This window comes from Archocentrus centrarchus, chromosome 11, assembly GCF_007364275.1.
Source record: "Archocentrus centrarchus isolate MPI-CPG fArcCen1 chromosome 11, fArcCen1, whole genome shotgun sequence".
Lineage (NCBI taxonomy): Eukaryota > Metazoa > Chordata > Actinopteri > Cichliformes > Cichlidae > Archocentrus > Archocentrus centrarchus.
This window is the reverse complement of record NC_044356.1, coordinates 20,604,977-20,625,039: the sequence shown is the minus strand read 5'-3', so window position 1 is coordinate 20,625,039 and position 20,063 is coordinate 20,604,977. Positions and strand designations below refer to the sequence as shown.

General features: G+C 43.4%; 1 protein-coding gene across 2 annotated transcripts in view; it reads left to right on the top strand.

Annotated features, from left to right (window-relative positions):
• Positions 1-136: 136 nt before the first annotated feature.
• Positions 137-20,063, top strand: part of itgb8 (integrin, beta 8) — a 22,156-nt gene continuing 2,229 nt past the window's right edge. Inside the window, exons 1-15 of one of the 2 annotated variants that reach the window (XM_030740313.1) lie at positions 137-713; positions 1,647-1,732; positions 4,252-4,423; positions 5,348-5,454; positions 5,835-5,974; positions 6,206-6,371; positions 10,778-10,936; positions 11,094-11,189; positions 11,335-11,427; positions 12,440-12,580; positions 14,006-14,420; positions 14,515-14,737; positions 14,876-14,979; positions 16,462-16,584; positions 17,653-17,819. In XM_030740313.1, the coding sequence (XP_030596173.1) occupies positions 620-713; positions 1,647-1,732; positions 4,252-4,423; positions 5,348-5,454; positions 5,835-5,974; positions 6,206-6,371; positions 10,778-10,936; positions 11,094-11,189; positions 11,335-11,427; positions 12,440-12,580; positions 14,006-14,420; positions 14,515-14,737; positions 14,876-14,979; positions 16,462-16,584; positions 17,653-17,819 (2,286 nt within the window). In that variant the 5' untranslated portion in view covers positions 137-619. Of the gene's footprint in view, positions 714-1,643; positions 1,733-4,251; positions 4,424-5,347; positions 5,455-5,834; positions 5,975-6,205; positions 6,372-10,777; positions 10,937-11,093; positions 11,190-11,334; positions 11,428-12,439; positions 12,581-14,005; positions 14,421-14,514; positions 14,738-14,875; positions 14,980-16,461; positions 16,585-17,652; positions 17,820-20,063 lie in introns of both variants that reach the window. The other variant, XM_030740312.1, reaches the window with a different exon arrangement.

Here is a 20,063-nt window from a genome sequence, read left to right as displayed (position 1 = left end):
TCCTCCTTGTACGCGCTTCACCTCTCTTCCTCCTCTCCTTATTTGTCTCTCCCTGCACCTTCCCCTCCCTCCTCAGCTCTCATACAGCCGGGGGTGGGGGGGGGCGGCGTGGTTACCATGGCACTGGTTAAAACACGGTGGTTCTCCGATGATGTTCACTCAGCTTGTTGGTTGCGCGCCGGCTGAGCGCTGATTGGCTCTTGTGTGTAACTCCGGCGTGCTCTGTCCCGGGATGAGACTTTGCCATCAGCTGTGAGACGAAGCTGTGAGAAGCTCGCGCGGACACGTCGCACACCTGCGGCTGGATGGAAGTCGATGGAGGGACTTGCAGCCGCTGGCGTCCGATTCCGCCGATTGCTTCACCTCCTCTCGTGGCCCACGGGGGAGCGCGCTTGTAAGCTGATTTGACCGGTCGACGTGAATACCTCTTCGGGATTAGAGGGTTATTGGGTGAACCACAATGTCCCGCGCCTCGGACCAGCACTCGCGGTTATTGTTCATGCGGCGGCGAACGCACGGTGTCCGGTCTCCCCCGGTTCATCTCCAGTAGCCGTACAGCTCTGCTTCCCGTGTCTCCTCGCTGCTTGGCTCCGGTCTCCTACCCGGTGGATAGGATAATATGACTTCCTGGCTACGCACATACGACTGCGCCCGTCTGTGCCTCCTGCTCTGCTGTTTGGTGGTCATTTCCAGCGGAGAATCCTTCAGTCCCGGTGAGTGGAGGCTCATTAGGACTAATTACATCACATCCCAGTAGTTAGCCTGCATCTTGTAGCTATTATGTCAAGCGATCAATGAGCAGCATTACCCCCATCCCACATTATCTATATTCACTGCTTGAAGTCATGTAAAAGACTCATAATGGGGATTTGGCTCATGTAGAGGAGTCAGAAACTAATCATTTCTGAAAGGAAACCCTACAGCCTCACACAAAGGTTCCTGCAGCAGCAGCAGATAACCAATCCAACCCTCTTGGTTCAGCACGTATTGAACATTTATAATTATAAGTTAATTGCTTCACCTTCACAGTGGTTTGCCAGAGGCCAGCTGGGAGTGCTAATTGGGTGTGAGTGGCTTGATAGTGGGCAGTTAGTGATGCTCAGACCTGCAGCCTGTCCTGCATTCCAGCCTTGGAGCTCTCTGTAATAACTCTGGAAAATTAGATTCTGGCAGATAAAACACTCCACTCCAGAAAGCCTGAGGTTCCCTTTGTCACTCAGTACAATCTGCACCTCTCACTATACTTTTCTGCAAATCTTATATAGAGATATCCTGTTTGAGAGACTAGTTATGGAGTCACTATCTATCCATACAGCATTCATTCATTCATTGCCTCATGATTAGATGTCCTGTGAGCCTGTATGTGGGTGTAGGGGGTTGCCACTCCTGCATATCCAGTACCTGTTTCCAGATGGTGGCTGATTTGTACTTAACGGGCTCTTATGAGATGCTAAGTGGTGCTCCTATCATCAGAAGTGTCTACTATCCACAGGGGTTCAGCTGCATGGCTAATAAGTGTTGACACACACATTCTTTCATATGCTAATCTCGGATTCTTCCCTCCTCCCCCCCATCTTTTTTTCTGCATTCCTTTTTTTTTTTTTTTCACTGCCTCCTCCATCTCTCTTCCTCTCTTTCTTCAGCAGGTGACAGTGTGTGCCGGTCTCCCGGCATCACCTCTTGTACAGACTGTCTTCGACGTGGACCACGGTGTGCCTGGTGTTTCAAAGAGGTAGGATTGTGTATGAACGTGTGTTTATGTGTGAGAGACAAACGTGGCACGCACACAGCAGCATTCCTCAGATGACATGAACCAAAGCTTTGATCCAGTCCACAAATGTGAATATAATGTGCACGTTTGAGCTCGGTGGCGTGCCTCATGACTCGTGTGAGTGTGCCGGCCTCCGTGTGAATGTTTCCATCTACGCTTTCTCATGTGGAAGGCAGAGACAGAGCTACTTTTCCATCCGTGTGTTTAGTCTCAACACACTTACACATATTGCTGCTTCCGCCCGTGTCTGTATCTCTGCCTGTGTGTCGGTCTGTCTCATAAAGAGCCCACCCTGAATCAGCCTCGAGGAACCGTAAAGCTTCCCAGTACCACACCAGTCACAACACACAGATAGAAATTATTAGACCAGACTGTCAGCATGTGTGTCTTTACAGACTTCAGGTGCTTTCCCGCCCTGTGAACCCTACACCTCTTTGACATCATCAAGAGGAGTCGGGTTCACTGGTGCGTGTGTGTCTGTGCTTCAAAAGTTACCTCGTTAACCTCCTACACACACACACACACAGTCACATAAACTCACAGAGCTTATGCTTGGATAAGCATTAAACAGTGCTGGTACAGTTCTTGTTAATATGCATGTTCACATTTGGCTGTTAATATTCAGAGTCTGTTAAAGAGGCAGACTATGTAAGGAAAGTCCCGGGAAGTAAGTCTGAAACTTTTTTCAAAGTTGTTACAGGGCAAATTATAGCCAGAGGGAATGCCGTAAATACACACAATCCAGTCTAGGTTTCAGGTTCAGGTCCTGGTCACATAGTTAGCTACAGTTTCAAGTTATATTGTAGACCACAGCTTTCCTCAGCTTTTCTTCTTATGATTCCACTCTTTCATCCCTTATCTGTTTTCCCCTCCTGCTTTTTAACTTGACTCAACTCAATCAGGCCCATGACAGATTAATTACAGTGTAAATACACATATTTAGTGGTGTAGATTTGTTTCTTGTGCCATTTCCTTGTATTTCTAAGTGTTTTTAACACAAACCTAAGTACCAAAGGTCACTAATCCTCTCCAAAGCTATAAGGCATGACACTGTTGTACTGTGCTGTTGTGGCAGTGGAGAGTTTAACAAACTTGAATTGAATTATATCTGAAACAGAAAATGGGGTGCCTAATATTTTTTTCTAACTGTCCAAACAAACACTGAGCAAATTTCCTCTGCTCAGTGTTTGAGTACATAGAGAATAAATCTGGACGCGAGTAAACCTAAACAGAGACTTCGTCCTGATACTTCAAACTGATGAGTAATTTCAGGATCCCATTACAAAAACAGTCACGGTTCTCATGTCGGGGTAACTCCATCACAGATCAATACAAATGCACTAAAAGCAACAGGAATGAAAAATGAAACCACTGATTAATTGTGAAACTGGTTTCAATATCCCATGTTTCCCTGAGTGCAATAAACCAAAGAACTCTTTGAACTTCTGAGATATCAGGCAGGTGTGTAGAAGGAGGAGAAATGGATCAAAAGTTGTCAACAGACTCAAGAAACTGGAAATACAGTAAATGCGTACATTTTTTAATTGACGTAGTGGGAAACACTGGCACAAGCGTGGAGAAAACCTATGATTTTTTTTCTTCTGACTTCGAAATTGTTTACTCTGTCTTGCTTCAGACTGGCTGAAGGAGATGTGCTCATCATACAGATGAGATTACAGCAAAGAGATGGCTGCCGTGTATTCTGTGTTTTCCACAGTTCGAATGCCTTCTGTGTTATAGAATTTTAAATCACGAGTGAGATATAACCCCAACGTTTTTAGTGCTGTGTAAACATGTTGTGTAAGTTAAACACGGTGATGGTTTCAGCACTCTGTTAAAACAATGCATGCAAATAGGGCAACGATTTAAGAACAATGATTCTCAAGTAAAATTGTTTTTGCATTTTATCATCTGTGGTAGACAAAATAATCCAGAATCCAGAGTAATCTCTAAATACGAATGAAAAGGCTCCAAACTGATATTGAATGGCCTTGATTTCTGGCCGTCAGGCAGCACTCCATTAAAAACAGGCAATTCATTAGTGGAAATCACTCAGTGGGTTTGGGACCACTTCTAAAACAAACCCAGCTAACACAATTTGTTGCCGTATGCACACTTATCCTTACAAATAATTTAAAAAAAAAAAAAAAAAACAGCATATAGAGTTGCAATCTCTTAAATGAGCCCAAGCAGAAAATTTAACAAATAAGACTTTTTGGAAATCATGGACACTGCCTCCAGTGGGCCGAAGAAGAGAGAGACCATAGACCATCTGTTACATGTATTCATTAGTGCACATGGCATGGGTAACTTTCACATCTGTGAATAATATTCAATATTCCTGGTTTTGGAGTAACATATGCTCCCATCCAGACGTCGTTGTTTTCAAAGAAGGCTTTGCTTATTTCACCCAGAGAATGCAAAACAGCATTCTGTCACCTTTTGGAGACCTTATTATTATTATTTTTTTTCACCTCTAGGATTTTCTAGATGGGGCGAGGCTAAGCCAGCGCTGTGACTTGCCAGATAACCTGCTCAGGAGGGGCTGTGCACTGGAGTTCATGGAGCAGTCAGAGGTCAAAGTGGAGGTCAATGCCACCATCAGCAGCACACAAGTTTCCCCAAGAGACATCAGTATCACCCTCAGACCAGGTAGACTAACTTGGATGTGAGCATAAAATAATCATCATTTTTTAAAATGTGCCCAATATGCAGGCAGCACACCATTGCAGTGGCAGTGTAAATGACTAACACTTGGTGTTTTTTGCTTGCTTTGTGCGCAGAGCATAGCAATTTGCAAATGTGTTAAATATGGATGTATATTCTAAACAGTAAAAATTAAACAACACTCTTCAAACACCAGCGCAGTATAAGAAAATATAAAAACAAACATTTGCGCTGGACAGAAAAAGAACAGACAAATAGGCTTAATCTCACCTTCTTTTTGGATCAGGCCATGAAACTTCATCCACATCACGTGCAACGTTGCATTTAGCTCGGCAGCACAGCAAGCGCTGCCTGCAGCGCCATACTGGAGAGTAGAGCAACGAGTGGTGTGTGTTCAGTTTGGCACACATGGCAAATGCATCAGGTAATAGTGTTAATGGTTTCAGAGATAGGTGCTGCAAGAATCACTGTTAGTGTTTGAGCGATCAGGCAAAAAAAACAAACACACACAAATAACATTATTGTGGAGAAGTGGTGCCCTTAGTAAAGTCACAGTCCCTGTGTGTGTGTGTGTGTGTGTGTGTGTGTGTGTGTGTGTGTGTGTGTGTGTGTGGTAATCTGAGCTTTTGGTGGCTGGTCCAGTCGCTGCGAATAGCAGTGCACGTGAGTCCCTCCCACTGAAATTGTTGGCCTTCCTCATAATTACATATATAGAGATGAGCAGGAAAGTGAGAGCAGAAGCAAGATGACTTTCAGTCTGGAGGGTTCAGCCAACCTCTACCTAACAAATGTTTCACTGTATCCATGCTACACAGAGATGCTGGTGCTTTAGTGCAGCATGCAGTATTTTTGAATTTTGCTCACTGCAGCTTATATGTTGTGTGCGTCTGTGTGCGTGTTGGTTTCTAGGTTCAGCAGCCAGTTTTGTTGTGTCGGTGAAGCAGCTGGAGCGTTATCCCGTGGATCTGTACTACCTGGTGGATGTATCGGCTTCTATGCAGGAAAACCTTGATCATGTAGGTGTGAAAATGCTCATCTGTCACTTTGCTGCTCAGTGAGTCAGTGAAGATTTGTTCCACGCCTTCTTCCTGAATGTTCTATATACAAATATAGCTGCAAGGACTGTTTTCTATGTAAAAATATGAAGTAAAGGAAATCTCATAAGGATATATAATGAGATCGACACTGACTTTTATAACGAATACAGAAATGAAGCAGAGGAAATGGTTAATAAATAAGCTTGTTTTCTGTCTGTTGTGCCTGATTTTATTTCGGATCATCTTCCAAATCTTATTTGTATCCTCTTTTGCGCCTCCTTCTTTTACTCTTCTCTTCTGGTGTGCCACTCTTTACCTGTCCTTGTCCTGCCTCTACCTGCTTTCTGTATGTGGCACAGCTAAAGACGGTGGGTGTAGCTCTGTCCCTTCGTATGACGGAGCACTCTTCAGACCTTTGGCTGGGTTTCGGCTCATTTGTGGACAAGCCTGTTTCTCCTTACATCAACGTTCATCCTTCTAAGATCAGCAATCCCTGCAGGTAAGAGAACTTGCTGGTGAGCATTTGTATTTAGAATATTTTTTAACTAATTTTCAGTGTCACTGTTTGAGTGATCATTTAAAAATGTATATATATAATGATACATAATAAATAATTTAGCTGCGTTAGTTGCTTGGGGCAACGTTGTCATCAGGATGAGCTGTGCAACATACAGCAGTCCCCAATGCTAATAATAAATAAACCTTTTTTTTTTTTTTTGTCTCTCACAAGCGATTTTGAGATCCGCTGTCGTCCAGCCCATGGCTTCCACCATGTCCTCAGCATGACGAGCAATATGAGCGAGTTCACACGGGTGATCAAGCGCCAGCGCATCTCTGGTAACATGGACACACCTGAAGGAGGACTAGATGCCATGCTGCAAGCTGCTGTCTGCCAGGTGGGCATGTGTTTATATGTAGTTTATGTACATGAGTTGTCATGATCCTGGGCCGTTCAACCAGTGTGCTTCATGTTTCTTCTTTGAGTTGTGTTTGTAAGTTGGCTTATGGATTAGGATATTAGTTTGTCCTAGTTTTCTGTTATAGTTATTTGTGTTTGTTCCTGTTTCCCTCATGTTGTCTTCCCCGTGGGCTTGTGTTCAGCTGTCTGTGTCATCCCTCCTGTGTCTAGTCTGTGTTGTCATGTTTGCTCACTTCCTGTTTTATTTTGATGATCCTTTTGTCCTGTGTGCTTTGTTTGGTTTTGCTTCCTGTGTCTCGTTAGTGTGTTCTGTCACCTGTTCTCCCCAGATGTTTCCACTTCCCTCATTATCCCTTTGTGTATAGCTTAACGTTAGTTCTTGCCTTGTGAGTCCTGCATTGGGGTCCTCTGCCTGCCACAGCACCACATGACATGAATACATATATAAAGCCCAAGTAGTTTTCACACAGCCATACACATTCTTCTCAGTACATACATTCACATCACCCCCCCAACACGCTGAGTGGGAGGAGGGGGCGGGCGGGCCTTCTCACACCCCAGTTCCGTGCACCCCGCCTGGGATGGGGACTGGCTCATTGTTCGGGGCTGGGTTGGCTGCTTCCCTGGGTTGCCGCTGGCTTGGTGCTGGTACCCGCTCTCCCACATTAGGTGTCCATGTTTGTTACATGTGCGTATGCATGAGTGTGTGACTGGTGCATGCGAATGTGCGTGCGTGTGTATGTGCGTGTGTGTACATGAGGGAATGACTGGTACGTGTGTGTGTGTGTGTACGTGCGTGCTTGTGAGAGTGTGTGTGTGTGGACAGCTGGGCCTGGGTTGGTGGCTTGCCGAGCCTTGGCACCTGTGGGACACGGAGGGTGGGAGTTACCCCTCCCTACCGCTCCACGCTGCTCCCCACTGGTCGTCACTGCCGCCCCTGGGGTGTGGGTGCCCGTGGGTCCCGGGATGTGTGGCCGGATGTCTCGGCATGGTTTTTGGCCTGCTCCCTTGGCGGCCGTGACCTGGGGGTGGCTTGGGCCTCTTTGGCGCGTGGGGGGGCTCTGCCGGGTGTCGGGCTGCTCTCGGGCACTTGGGACCTCGGGGGCCGCATGCCTGGCTCGTGCTGGGGGTGCCGGCCTGCCGGGGGGGGTGGGCTGCCCGTCGTCTCTGGCTCTCTGGACTCTAGCCCCTGGATTGTGGGGGTTCCGTCTGTAGCCTCCCTCCTTCCTCTTCTGGGGAGTGTACGCGGTTGCCATCGGGATGTGTGGCCCCAAGTCTTCTGAGCTCCTGTGCTGTGGAAGGCCTGGGTCCCCTGGGTCCTTCCCTATCTGCCTCTGGATCGCGGGGGTCATGGTTGCAGTTTCTCGCCCTCATTATCGAATACATTGCATGAGAAAGGCGCATACACACACATCACTACAAACAATAAACTTGTGTGTATGTGTGTGTGTGTGTGTGTGTGTATATGTAGGTGCATATGGGTGTGTGTGTGTGTGTGTGTGTGTGTGTGTGTGTGTGTGAGTATATCAACCCCTTTTATTTTTTATTTTTTTTCTATCTCCTTTCTTCCTTCCCCCCCCCCCACCCCCCCCCCCCCCCCCCCTTTTCTCCCCCCCACCTCTTGTTCTTGCCCCTTCCATGTTGCCTGTCAGACTTGGCATGAATAACTAAATAAAAGATAAATAAATAAAAATAAAATTGCAAACATTAACAAGAAGAGCCTATAGGAAACATATAGAGCTGTTCTTGTCAAAGCAAATATGTTTGGTACATCAGTGCATTCGGATCATCATTCCGATTGTGAAAGATGCCAGACATGACAGGCTAAAAAAAAAAAAATAAAGCCCAAGAAATTGTTTTATTTATTTATTTTTTTTAAAAAATGTGGGATTTAATTCCAGCATCATTTATTAAAATAATCCAAGTATTCCTCCCTAAAAATGTATTTTGACAGCACCGTTTTTGGGAAGTGGGGGGACCAATTGATGTGGTTTTCCCATTCTTACCTGATTTTAGTTGATCAACAGCTTAGACCCTGCATTCTCGTAATTTCTGTTTCATAAACCATCAGACGTATTAAATGAGCAACAAGTCTGGACTGCAGTCAGTCCAGTTTAGCACTTGGACTATTTTACCTGTAAAATGTGCCAAATTTATTTTGGTCTTGCTGAAATAATTAAGAGCTTTCCTAAAAACTACATCATCTACATGACAACATATATTCCTCCAAAACACATTTATATCATTCAGCATTAATGGTGCCTTCACAGATGTTCAAGTTACTGTAATGCCCACCTCATGCTGTCGTGGAGTCTGGCTTTTGAAATGTACACTAAAAACAAGCCCATAACCCGGAGAGCTCTGTGATTTCCAGATTTTGATTGGTCAGACCACGGGACAGATTTCACTCTGTCATCCTAAATTACCTTGGTTAGAGATCTGCTGACTGCTTATCTGGATCTTCTTTCAAGTCCGTATTTAGTCAGTTCACCTTTGGATGCCATCACAGCAGTTATGTACATCTGGACGCTGCAATTTTATTCCACTCTTCTCTGCAAAACTACTTAAGCGCTGTCAGGTTGCACAGGGTCAACCATGAACAGTACCATTCATGTCCAGCCACAAATTCTCTGTTGGATTGAGCTCTGGGCTTTGATTCAGCCACTCCAGAACATTCACCTTGGTGCCTTTAAACTGTTTCTGTATAGCTTTTGCTGAATGCTTCATTTCACTGACTTTCTGGAACATAGTCCAAGTTATAATATTCTCTTGCAGACTGAATCAGACGGTTCTCCAAGATTTATCTATATGTTGCTGCATTCATTTTACTTTCATTTTGTCAGAGATGGTGCATTTGTGTTGGTGTGCAATGTTTGGTGTCCACCAAACACAGTGTCTAGTCTTATGGCCAAAAAGCACCATTTTGACCAAAGCCCCTTCTTCCAGTTGACTTTGAAGTCTCCCACATTCCTTTAGGTGAACTCCAGCTGAGATTTAATATGAGCTTTGTGGCTTTCTCTTTGTCACGCTCCCATAAAGCCTGCTCTGGTGAAGATCCCACTGTTGTATGCAGAGCCTCTCCCATCTCAGCTGCTGAGGCATTAACTCCTTCAGAGTAGTCATAGATGTCTTGTTGGCCCCCTTCAATAGTTTCCTTCTTGCACAGTCACTGCTTGTAGGCAGATTTACACGCATGCCATAGGATGATGAATTTAACTGAACTCCAGGGGATGTTCAATAATTTGGTTATTGACCCATACATTTCTCTGAGTTGCTTGAAGTGTTCTTTTGCCTTCATGGTGTAATTGTTGCCAGGAATACCGATTAGCCAGTGACTGTACCTTCCAGACACAGGTGTCTTTATACTGCAGTCACTTGAGACACATTCACTACACTAAAGCCTTTCAGTAATTATGAACCTACTAGCACTGATTGGCTGGAACTATGTTGAATTAGGTCAGTCATTTTGAAGGGTTTGAATATTTATGTGAGTTTTATACATGATATATTTTTAATTAATTTCCACTATTTAGTAGAAAGAGTTGAAAGCTGAAATTGACCATGATTCCATTTATAAAAGCAAAAAAAAAAAAAGGAAAACATAGGCCCTGAACATAAAGTTTTAATTTGGTGTTAAATTTGCAAGTTTAAAAGAGGCTTTTTTTTTTTTTTCTTTTTTTTCTGGAAGAATAGTGTCACTCTCATAGTGATGCATATTGCTGCAGTAATCCCACTAAGTAATGACACCCCATGTGTGGTATGGCAGACACACGCAGTCAGATTCACAGTTGCTTACATTATAGTTTCTGGGGGGGTTATGTGTCACACCATGCAGGGGGCCCCTGAGTAACCATCTCGCAGGGAAATACTACGCTGGTCATCAGTCTAGAAATAGACTCTCCATTATGTCAGACCTACTTATAAGCTAACTAGGTTTCCCTAAATACACACATGTGCACACACTGGCCCATTTTCTCACACTGTGAAAAGAGTCACTGTATGAGTCACGGACATAAAGAGGAGACTCCATGTCTGATAGACAAACGACTCCTGATTTTTCTTTAATTGGACACTGCAGAAAAACCTGATCATCGTGGAAACTAATGCAGTTCAGATGTGTAAAATGTTTCAGTATGCATTTTTTCCCACACTTGTAAATCCTTAAAACATGAAGCATGCACATTTTTTCCACATCGCTCTGTATAAATGTCAATAACTTTGTGATTTAGGGGAATAACAAAAATCACTCTGCAAAAAACACAGAGACAGAGAATAGATCTACGGTGGTGTTTGGTTTTAGTATTAGGATGAAAAAAATATGATTTTTCAAATGAAAGGCTGAGCATAATATTGTGTCTTGACTTCTTTCTGCATCTGTTTTAGAGGGCCATTGGTTGGCGACCAGAGGCAAAGCGTCTTTTGCTCATGATGACCGACCAGCCTTCTCACCTCGCCCTGGATAGCCGGCTGGCCGGGATCGTCGTGCCACACGACGGCCTGTGTCACCTGGAGGACAACGTCTACAAAGGGAGCACCAGGATGGTGAGAGATGGACAGAACTTACAAGTGCCAAACCATCTAACTGAGCATTTAGTACAGGAGGTTTTTAGATATTTGATCAGACAATGCTGGACTGAGTTGGCATATTGAGATCATAGCCGAATTCATGCTTTTATACTTTGGTCTTTCACATTTTTAGGACCATCCCAGTTTGGGCCAATTGTCTGATAAGCTGCTTGAAAATCATATCTTCTCCATCTTTGCTGTGGAAAAGCAGCAGTACCAGTGGTATGAGGTAATGTGCCTGACACATGCACTGAGAAAACATCCAGTGAACACATTTTTTACACTCACGCCAATTTCAGGGGAACATTTGAGGGAGAAACATTTTAAAAACACCACATATATTTCTCTACTCTCATCTCCCTTTCCTTTTCTAGGAATTGATGCAACTGCTGCCTGGCTCCTACCTGGGAAAGTTAGGCCTCTTCCAGGCTCCGAATCTCATAGACCTGGTGGTGGATGCATACAAGGTACAAAGCACTCAACTACACCTCCCCTCTCAGGTCCTTTTGTCCTTCTTTAGTGTCTTATTTATTCTTTGGACAAAGATGGGGACAAATGAAAGGTGGGAAAGACGAGAAGAGCAGCACAACAAGAGCTGGATTCATGACCCCGCACATTCCTGGCTCAGAAATGTTGAGACAAAGTTTGTTGCCGGTCTGCTGAAGCAACTCGAACTTGGTGCTCTTCTTGACTTGTTTAATCATGCGGGCTGAGTAATAATGCATTTCCTGTTTGAAAAGTGTGTCCTGCTTATGTGTACCCCAGAAACTGAAGTTTATGCAAGAAAAATCTTAAATGATCTGCAGCTTAAAGTCCCAAAGTTGGGAAAACAGATGATGGGGAGTTACCTAAAGCCCGAAGAAACAAAAGAAACAAACAAAAAAAACACAGAGGAGAATTAGAGGTTACAAAAGAGTAAGGGTTTGTGTGTGAGACTCACCACGGGGTTAATTCACTTGGCAGAGTATAATCTTGCCTCCGGCACAGCGCTGCATTGTTTGCTTCGAGAATCTGCCGAATCCACAGAATTGGGTGCGCAGCCACGCATACGTGCAGAAACACACACACATACACAAACAGCGGAGCCTGAACAGAAGCTGGCATTATAATAGCTATCAGATCCCCACAGAAAACCATGTGTCCTAATCAGGGAGGAACACAAAGATGCTATTTTTGGCCCCACCTCCTTGTTCCCATAAATCCCAGTGAAAGAGAGGGCTGCAGTAAGGGCTTTCAGGAACAATGTGACAACTTTAATTAATGAGCGATCTCCTTTTCAGTGTCTTTTTTTCTCCTTCTTTCATCATTACTGTTCACTCTCACAGATTATGCTCATTAAAATTTCAAATAGCTCTTTCCGTTCCCTTTTATCGTAACCTACATTGCCTTCTAATCATTGCAATAAGCTGAGTTTCTTTATATCAGGCACTAAACTTAATGTTCCTTGTTTATGTCTCTCTCTGCCTTTGCTTTGCCCAGAGGTTGTTATCAGAGGTGGTGGTGTCTGTGTCAGTGGAGGACAAGGCAGTCAGCAGGTACTGGGTGTCTGTAACTCCTCTCTGTCCTGATGGATCCACTGCTAAAGAGCACAGCTGTATGGGGGTGCAGCCTGACCAGACGGTAAACACAAATGCAGACCCTCAGTACCCAGCAGGGTTGGAGCATGTGCATGCGCTGAATGTTATTTTTATTTTCTAAGGGAATAAATGAATTAAGCCACCAGAGGTGTCACAAGGCATTTATTGGTTGTATCAGATTACTCTGACATACACAAACACCCTCACACAAGCATCGCTGAGAGCTTTACGTGACAGAAAAGATTTGGTAAATAATCCGAGCTGAGCGGATTACACGGGCTGTGTTTAAGTGGAAAACATTTCCATGTGATTCCACGACCTTTTCCTCCCAAAATCCTTACCTCATATAGGAGTGTTTATACAGAGAAATAGGACATTTTATATTTAGAATTAGGTCACTGGACTTGCACTGCTTGATACCTGTTCTCTTATCAAGCAGAAAAAAAGCCTTCACTACTGCAGAGAGCTCTTTAAGATACTTCTTAGCTGGGGCGCCTGGGTGGCTTAGTGGTGAAGCCGGCGACCACATACCTACGCCACGTTGCGGTGCGGGTGGTGCGGGTTCGCGTCCCAGCCTGGCGCCGATGTATCTTTCCCCCATTTCCTGTCTCTCTCCACTGTCACAAAAAGCTGCTGTGGCCAAAAATGAAAAGAGAAAAAAAAAAGATACTTCTTAGCTGTGCACGGTAATTTTCTGCTTCAGCAGTAATGATTATACAAAAGGCTACTGTCACAAAATGTTCAGCTGTAGCAAGCAAAGAGACCCTGCTTTGGTACTAATTATAGCATCTTTAGTACATTTAGAAAGTTTCTTTCTGTTGACTCTCTTAACTTCCTATGAGACTTCTTTCGTCACCTTTTGGGCTGCTTATCTTTTATTGAACCTCACGATACCAGTCACTGCTCTAAAGTTACGCCACTGTTCAGAGAAACTCAGGCCCCTTAATATGTGGGTGGATTAGAGACGAATTATGGAAACAATTACCAGAATGGAGATAAAAATCAATAGAAAGGCTTGCCTGTGATCACAAAGCTTTGGCACGCACAATTTTCTACATCAGGCACATCAACAGAATAATTACTCAAATTCAACCTCAGTAAGAATTTTCTATCCAACTGTTTAGGAGTTGTTAGAGATTTCTGTAATCATGCAGTGAGAGTGAGTTCATTCACACCTTTTTAGATTTACAACCACAGCTTGATGCAGAAAAATGTTTTCTATACAGTCCACATCACTGTGGAAGTGTTTAAGATAGACTCTCTGATCTAAATGTCTATGTTAACATGCTCACATACTAATGACCTGAGTTTAGTATGTTGGCTAATGAGAACGGCATTAGCTGTGGTTATTTAGTCATGAACAAAAGTAATGAACAATTGACAATGCCATCCACAATTAGAGCAGGGTTTAATTCCCTTTTAAACTTTCCCTACTGCTTATAATAAACATATTTATTTTGCCATGCAGGTCTACTTCAATATCACGATTGGCCAGCACTCCTGTCCCGATGATGGTAAAGATGAAGATGTAACAGTCATGGTCCGTCCTGTGGGTTACAATGAATCCACTGTCGTGAGGATCCACTCTAAATGTCAGTGCAGATGTGGACCGGCGGGACAATGCCAAGATGCCAAGCAGTCGCCATGCAGACAGACCCAAAATGGCAACAATCAGGAACAGAGGCCAAACTATGGGATGATTAAGGACTCCGATTCAAACAAGAATTGCAGAGCAGATGGGTCTGATGTGGTCTGCAGTGGCCGGGGAGTGTGCGAATGTGGGAAGTGTGTTTGCGAGCAGAGCAGGCTCGGGGCAGTGTACGGAAAATACTGTGAATTAGACGACTTCTCCTGCCCATACGAAGGGGGGCTGTTGTGTGGAAGTAAGGGGGACACACTTAGAGATGCTAAAAATAATAATCTAAATTCTCTGTTGATCTCTGTAATGCCTTTTCCTCTCGCCTCTGTGTCTCTCAGGTCGGGGTGTGTGTGTGTTAGGCGAGTGTGCGTGTGACGAAGGATGGACAGGAGATAGCTGCGGCTGTCCTGTCTCCACAGCAACCTGCCAATCACCGAATGGCTTGCTTTGCAGTGGGAGAGGGAAGTGTGTGTGTGGTAAGTGCATGTGCGATGACCCCCAACACTCCGGAGACTTCTGCGAGCGTTGCCCTGCTTGCCAAAGCACCTGTCAATCATATTGGTAATTAACAGCTTATATTTGCTACCACAAAGCATGATGGGAACGCTGACAGATTGAGTCAGATGTTTGAATTTGAGACTGATTTTTTATTTTCCTTTTGTTTTTTTGTGTGTTTGTTTGTGTTGCTGTGTCTTTTAGGAAGTGTGTGGGCTGCCATCTTTCTCATGGTCTGGCACAAAAAGAGGCAGGACAGTGCAACCACACTTGTGCACCACTGGTCGGCTACATGGATGATGTATCAGGTACAGCTGGTATAGCGAATAGAATCTGCTGTGAATGCAGTTTCATTGTTTTCAGTTTTGTGGACAGTAAGAGCTGTGACAAATTTAGTCGCTTTTATTTTAAGCTTTGGCTCGGTTTGAATTTGTTCTTGGGTTTGAAATAGTTTGCCTCTTATTTACTATTTGACAAGCAACCGTTAGAGCTGCTTGTATTGATCATTTTTTGGCAAGCTCGGCAAGCCCTAAAAGCAACAGTATGTGAAGTTACATGAAGTGCTATTACACCTGTCGACAAACAGTTGCCTGTTTACACATTCAGCAGACACAGAGCAATACTTGTATATTGCACGCATTTGGGCCAAAGCCATTTGGGCATTTAGAAACAGCAACGGGTCGATTTCACTAAGATTCTGAGGACGCTGCATTGTAGCAACTTGTAAAGCAATACCCAAATCATACCATGTTTTATCCCCTCTTTCACCATAATTAACAAAATGAACATCATCCATGAAACTGGCAACAGAGGCCATAAACTCACAATGAAAGTGTTTACTAAAGCCACAAATTAAGTGAAAAGTTGAGTCATTTTCCTGTAGATAACCATTTAATGTGACCTCTTTTTCAACCAGAGATGTCACCCCCTGCTGGCCACTAGAAAAACTGCAACTTTAATGTGTTTCTGCATTAGCGTCGTTTGTCGGACCCATCTTTTAGATACAGTCTGTGATTTAGAGTTGCCTTTCTGGCCATCTGATGTGTTTAAGTCCAACATTCACTGTCCTTTTAGCTCAGTTTTGGTCTCCACAGCAAAATGCTATGTTTACCAGTTGGTCACTAAATAGGAAAAAGACCCCAGATTACTGCGAGGAGAAGCATAGTTAGGTTATCATTACATAGAGATCTTCAATTAATTCTTTTAGTTTTACTAAAATACTGTCATGTGATACACTGCGATGTACTGAGCACATCTGCTTCACTCCCCCATGTGTTTATATACCACTGCAGCAACACTAAATTAATCAAATTTGTGTCTTCTCTCTCCCTCTTAGTCTGTGTTTTGTCTTGTCTCCCCATGCTGTCTTTTTCCTTTTGCTTCTGTTTCTTCTCTTCTCTTTCCTCTCACCCCCCCAACTGGTTGAGGCAGATGACTGCCCCTCCCTGAGCCTGGTTCTGCTGGAGGTTTCTTCCTGCTAAAAGAAAGTTTTTCCTTCCTACTGCGAAGTGCTTGCTCATAGGCAGTTGCTTGATTGTTGGGGTTTTCTCTAAAATACTGCAGAGTTTTTACCTTACAGTATAATGTGCCTTGAGGTGGATGTTGTTGCGATCTGGTGCTATATAAATAAACCTGAATTGAATTTAATTGAAAAAGTAGAGCTATAAAACAGGGCAGCTCTATGGCAGTGCTGCTCTGATCAGTTATTTTGTTCAAACTAATCCTCTAGGATTTGAGTCTTGTATCTCGGTCTGGATCTCACAGCTCTCTCTCTCTGCCTGGATTTTCAGGTCAAGCAGGCGAGACGTGGATTCACTGCATGTACATCAGTAATGACAGCTGTCGTAGCAGCTACCAGTTTCAGACCAGCTCAGAGTCTGGTCAGGCTCAACTTCTTATTAGCACAAGACCAGGTATAAAGTCAAAACACACACACACACACTTTCGTTTGAGGTCACATCCGTTGCTACCACTGCTGCGCTACTACACCTTGGTGTATTTGAGTCAGCAAGCCTGCTGTCAGCATTACAGCTGTGTTTTAGATTTTCCCTCAGTTTCCACATCACTTTCTTGATTTTTTTTTTTTCTTCAGTGACACACACACACACACACACACACAATTTGAAACCCCGCAGTTCACATTTGCCCTCAGTTTCACACTCACATTATTATTGCACATCTAAGTGTTACAGATCACCCCCGCCACCACTACACCCACCCTTTTCCAATTTTTTGGAACAACACTGCTCATTGTGCATCTCTCCCCCATCTCCCCCTATCCCCTCAAGCCCCCCTCCACCCAACGGGACACTCTCTTCCTGCTCACACCCACTCCTCCCGGGTGCAGCAGGAGCCAGGTCTCTATGGTAACTCTGTTACAAAATGTCAGCGCAATCTTTGGGCTCTTTGTGTTGAGCAGTGAGCCCGTCATCCGCACATGCTCCCCAGCAGATACACAGCCAGCTGACTGTTCAGTACGGCAATACTGGTACAGCTGCCATCGTGCGAGCTCTGTGTGTTCGTGCATGAGTGTGTGTCTGTGTGATATGCCATTTAAATGAGTAGTTCTGCTTTGTACTTTTTTTCCTCCTCCATTGTTTTTTTAGAGGGAAATATCTTTCCTCTTTTAGTAACTTTTACTCAAATTCATGTGTTTAAGCGCATCAGTTACTTGACTTAATATATAATTAACATCCCAAACATGTAATTTTGATGTTTTCATGTTAGAGAGAAACCTATACCTGGGTTAGAAACCACTAAAATATACTTGACTAGCTTTACGCAGTTGCATGTTGCTGAATCTGTACTAATGGCGAAGTACTTTTAGTTTTATTTCATCTGTACTTGAAGTACATTCTGCTCAGACTTTTTCCATAACTTTCATTTTTTTTTTTATTTATTTTTAATCAAAAACATTTAGTAAACATTATGGTTTTATAGCTCTCCACAATAAAACTGTGTGTATGTGTGTGTGTCTACAGAATGTATCAGCAGCAACCGCCGGCTGGTGGGAACTTTCCTGAGCGTGTGCGCCCTGACGGTGCTGTGCGGGCTGGTGATGGTTGCTGTGTCCCGGCTGCTGCTGCAGAAGAGGAGCTGGTCACCTGGGGACACTGCTGAAGATGTAGGATACCATTGCACTGGAAAGGTTAGCTCTCAATTGCCAAGTACGCTTGAGGAATTTATCAGTGCTGCCTGATTTTTAAATGAGAGGGAAAGTGTCCCTGAAGCCCTGAGAAGCAATGGCTCATTAGGATATTTATGTTAAGTAGTAGTGGCAGCTGAAACCAACGGTGAGGAACTTGAGTGTGCTCTTAGTGTTACAGCTGTGTTTTACATTTCCTCTCAACTCCCAACTCAGCATCTACAGTTTCCAGCTTTGTGACCTTATATTGACATACAGCACCTTAGAGAAAAGGAAGATGGGAATTTTCTTAGTAATGGTGACTGGGGGGTGGGGGTTCCTGTTCATCACACCACTGCAGATCATCTTAATGATACTGAAAATTATAGATTGTATTTAAGAATCAATGCATGTGTCTGGTTAACATTTACAGTTCCTTGCTGATCTTTCATTTGTGACATTTTACTCTCAGGGGAAGTTTTGCTTGCTGTAACAAAGAGTTACTCTCCACTTCTTAGGATTAATTTTTATGAAATCCACCTAAAAGCAGCTGCTGCTGTTAAAGCCTTAATCCATTTTATTTATTTTATTTTTAAATCTCAATTTGTTTGTCATGGGGATATCCACACAGACTTATAGTTTACCTTCTTAACACCCACCACCAGAAAAGATTAGGTTTCATTTTAGCCACATGCAAGTCACTTTTTAGTAACTAGGAGATAAATTTACATTTCAAATGAAGCTGTGGTGTTTTTGTTAAATGCTTTTCCATGTGGGTGTTTGAAGCATGTCAAAATTCTATATAAGGGGGTGGACTTCAACCAAACCCTAGACCTACAGTGGTTGCCAATGACCTGGTGGCTGTTAAGAGGTCCTTTGTGATTCTGGCTTTCACCAAGACTGTGAAAATGACAGCTTAACTCATAATCTTGACTCTAGCAACAAATCTTTACCAGAAAGAAATCACAATTAAACATACAACCATTTTGAGTTGCCCACTAATGTGAACACTCATAAGTTGTAAACATGGAAACATCTGCCCCACATGACATGTACAAGGTATTTAAAAAAAAAAAAAATCTCCATTGTGTTGCATTATGGGAATGGTAGTATGTAGTCTTTTGGACTAATAAGGAAGAGATCTCCAAAACTCAGCATCTGTTTTCATCTCAGCACTTCCTCAACTGTACAGTTTTATAGTTGATTTAATAGAAAAACAAATATTGTACTCACTATTATACACTGATTAGTGTGGTACTACATCTTTCAACAAACTGATGCCTTCTCATTAACCTAGAATTAAGCCATTAAAAACACATAGGAGCAGGCGCTGGTTTGTGGAAGCCACCATGTTGCACCACCAGCTTTAATGTAGTGGCTGAGGTGCACATCGCCATTCTGCCTAATTGTGTTTTATGTATGTGGCTAGAGACCGGCCACATATGTACTATGCCAAAGACAGACAAGACAACTCATAGGCATTTGTTTGTGTAGAGGCAAATTTTAATTCATGTCTGCACCTTCAGACATGAAGTTTTTATCATCTGAGGAGTCCTCTTCACCAAAGAAGCAAAAATGCAAAGAGACAACACAACTGGCATCTGGATAAAATGTCATCCTCTTCTTCCTAACCTCAAGCCTCATCTTATGAACTGAAGTCAGGGGTGTAACAGAAGCACAAGCATATACATGTTTATTTATTCCTGATATTGTTGCAATTACTTATTGTCAGAAGATGAGACATGAAACCCTCTCTGGACAGCTAACAGCCAGCTGCCTAAACAACAACAACAGCTGGTTATAAGCTGACTTTATGTCCGCTAATGTTAGGCTTGAGTGTCCTAAAATATCACACTTTTCCTCTGATAAACAGTTTGATTACATTCTCAGACTTTATGAGAGTTTATTCACTAAGTGTCCAAGTTTAACAATTCAATTTTATTTATATAGTGCCAAATCACAACAAAACAGTCACCTGAAGGTGCTTTATATTGTAAGGTAAAGACCCTACAATAATTACAGAGAAAGCCCAGTAATCAAAACAATCCCCTATGTGCAGGAACTTGGTAACAGTGGGAAAGGAAAAACTCCCTTTTAACGGGAAGAAACCTCCGGCAGAACCAGGCTCAGGGAGGGGCAGTCATCTGCTGTGACTGGTTGGAGCTGAGGGGAGAGAGACAGAACAAAAGACATGCTGTGGAAGGGAGACAGACAGTAATAATAACTGATGATTAAATACAGAGTGGTGAATAAACAGTAAAAAGAGGT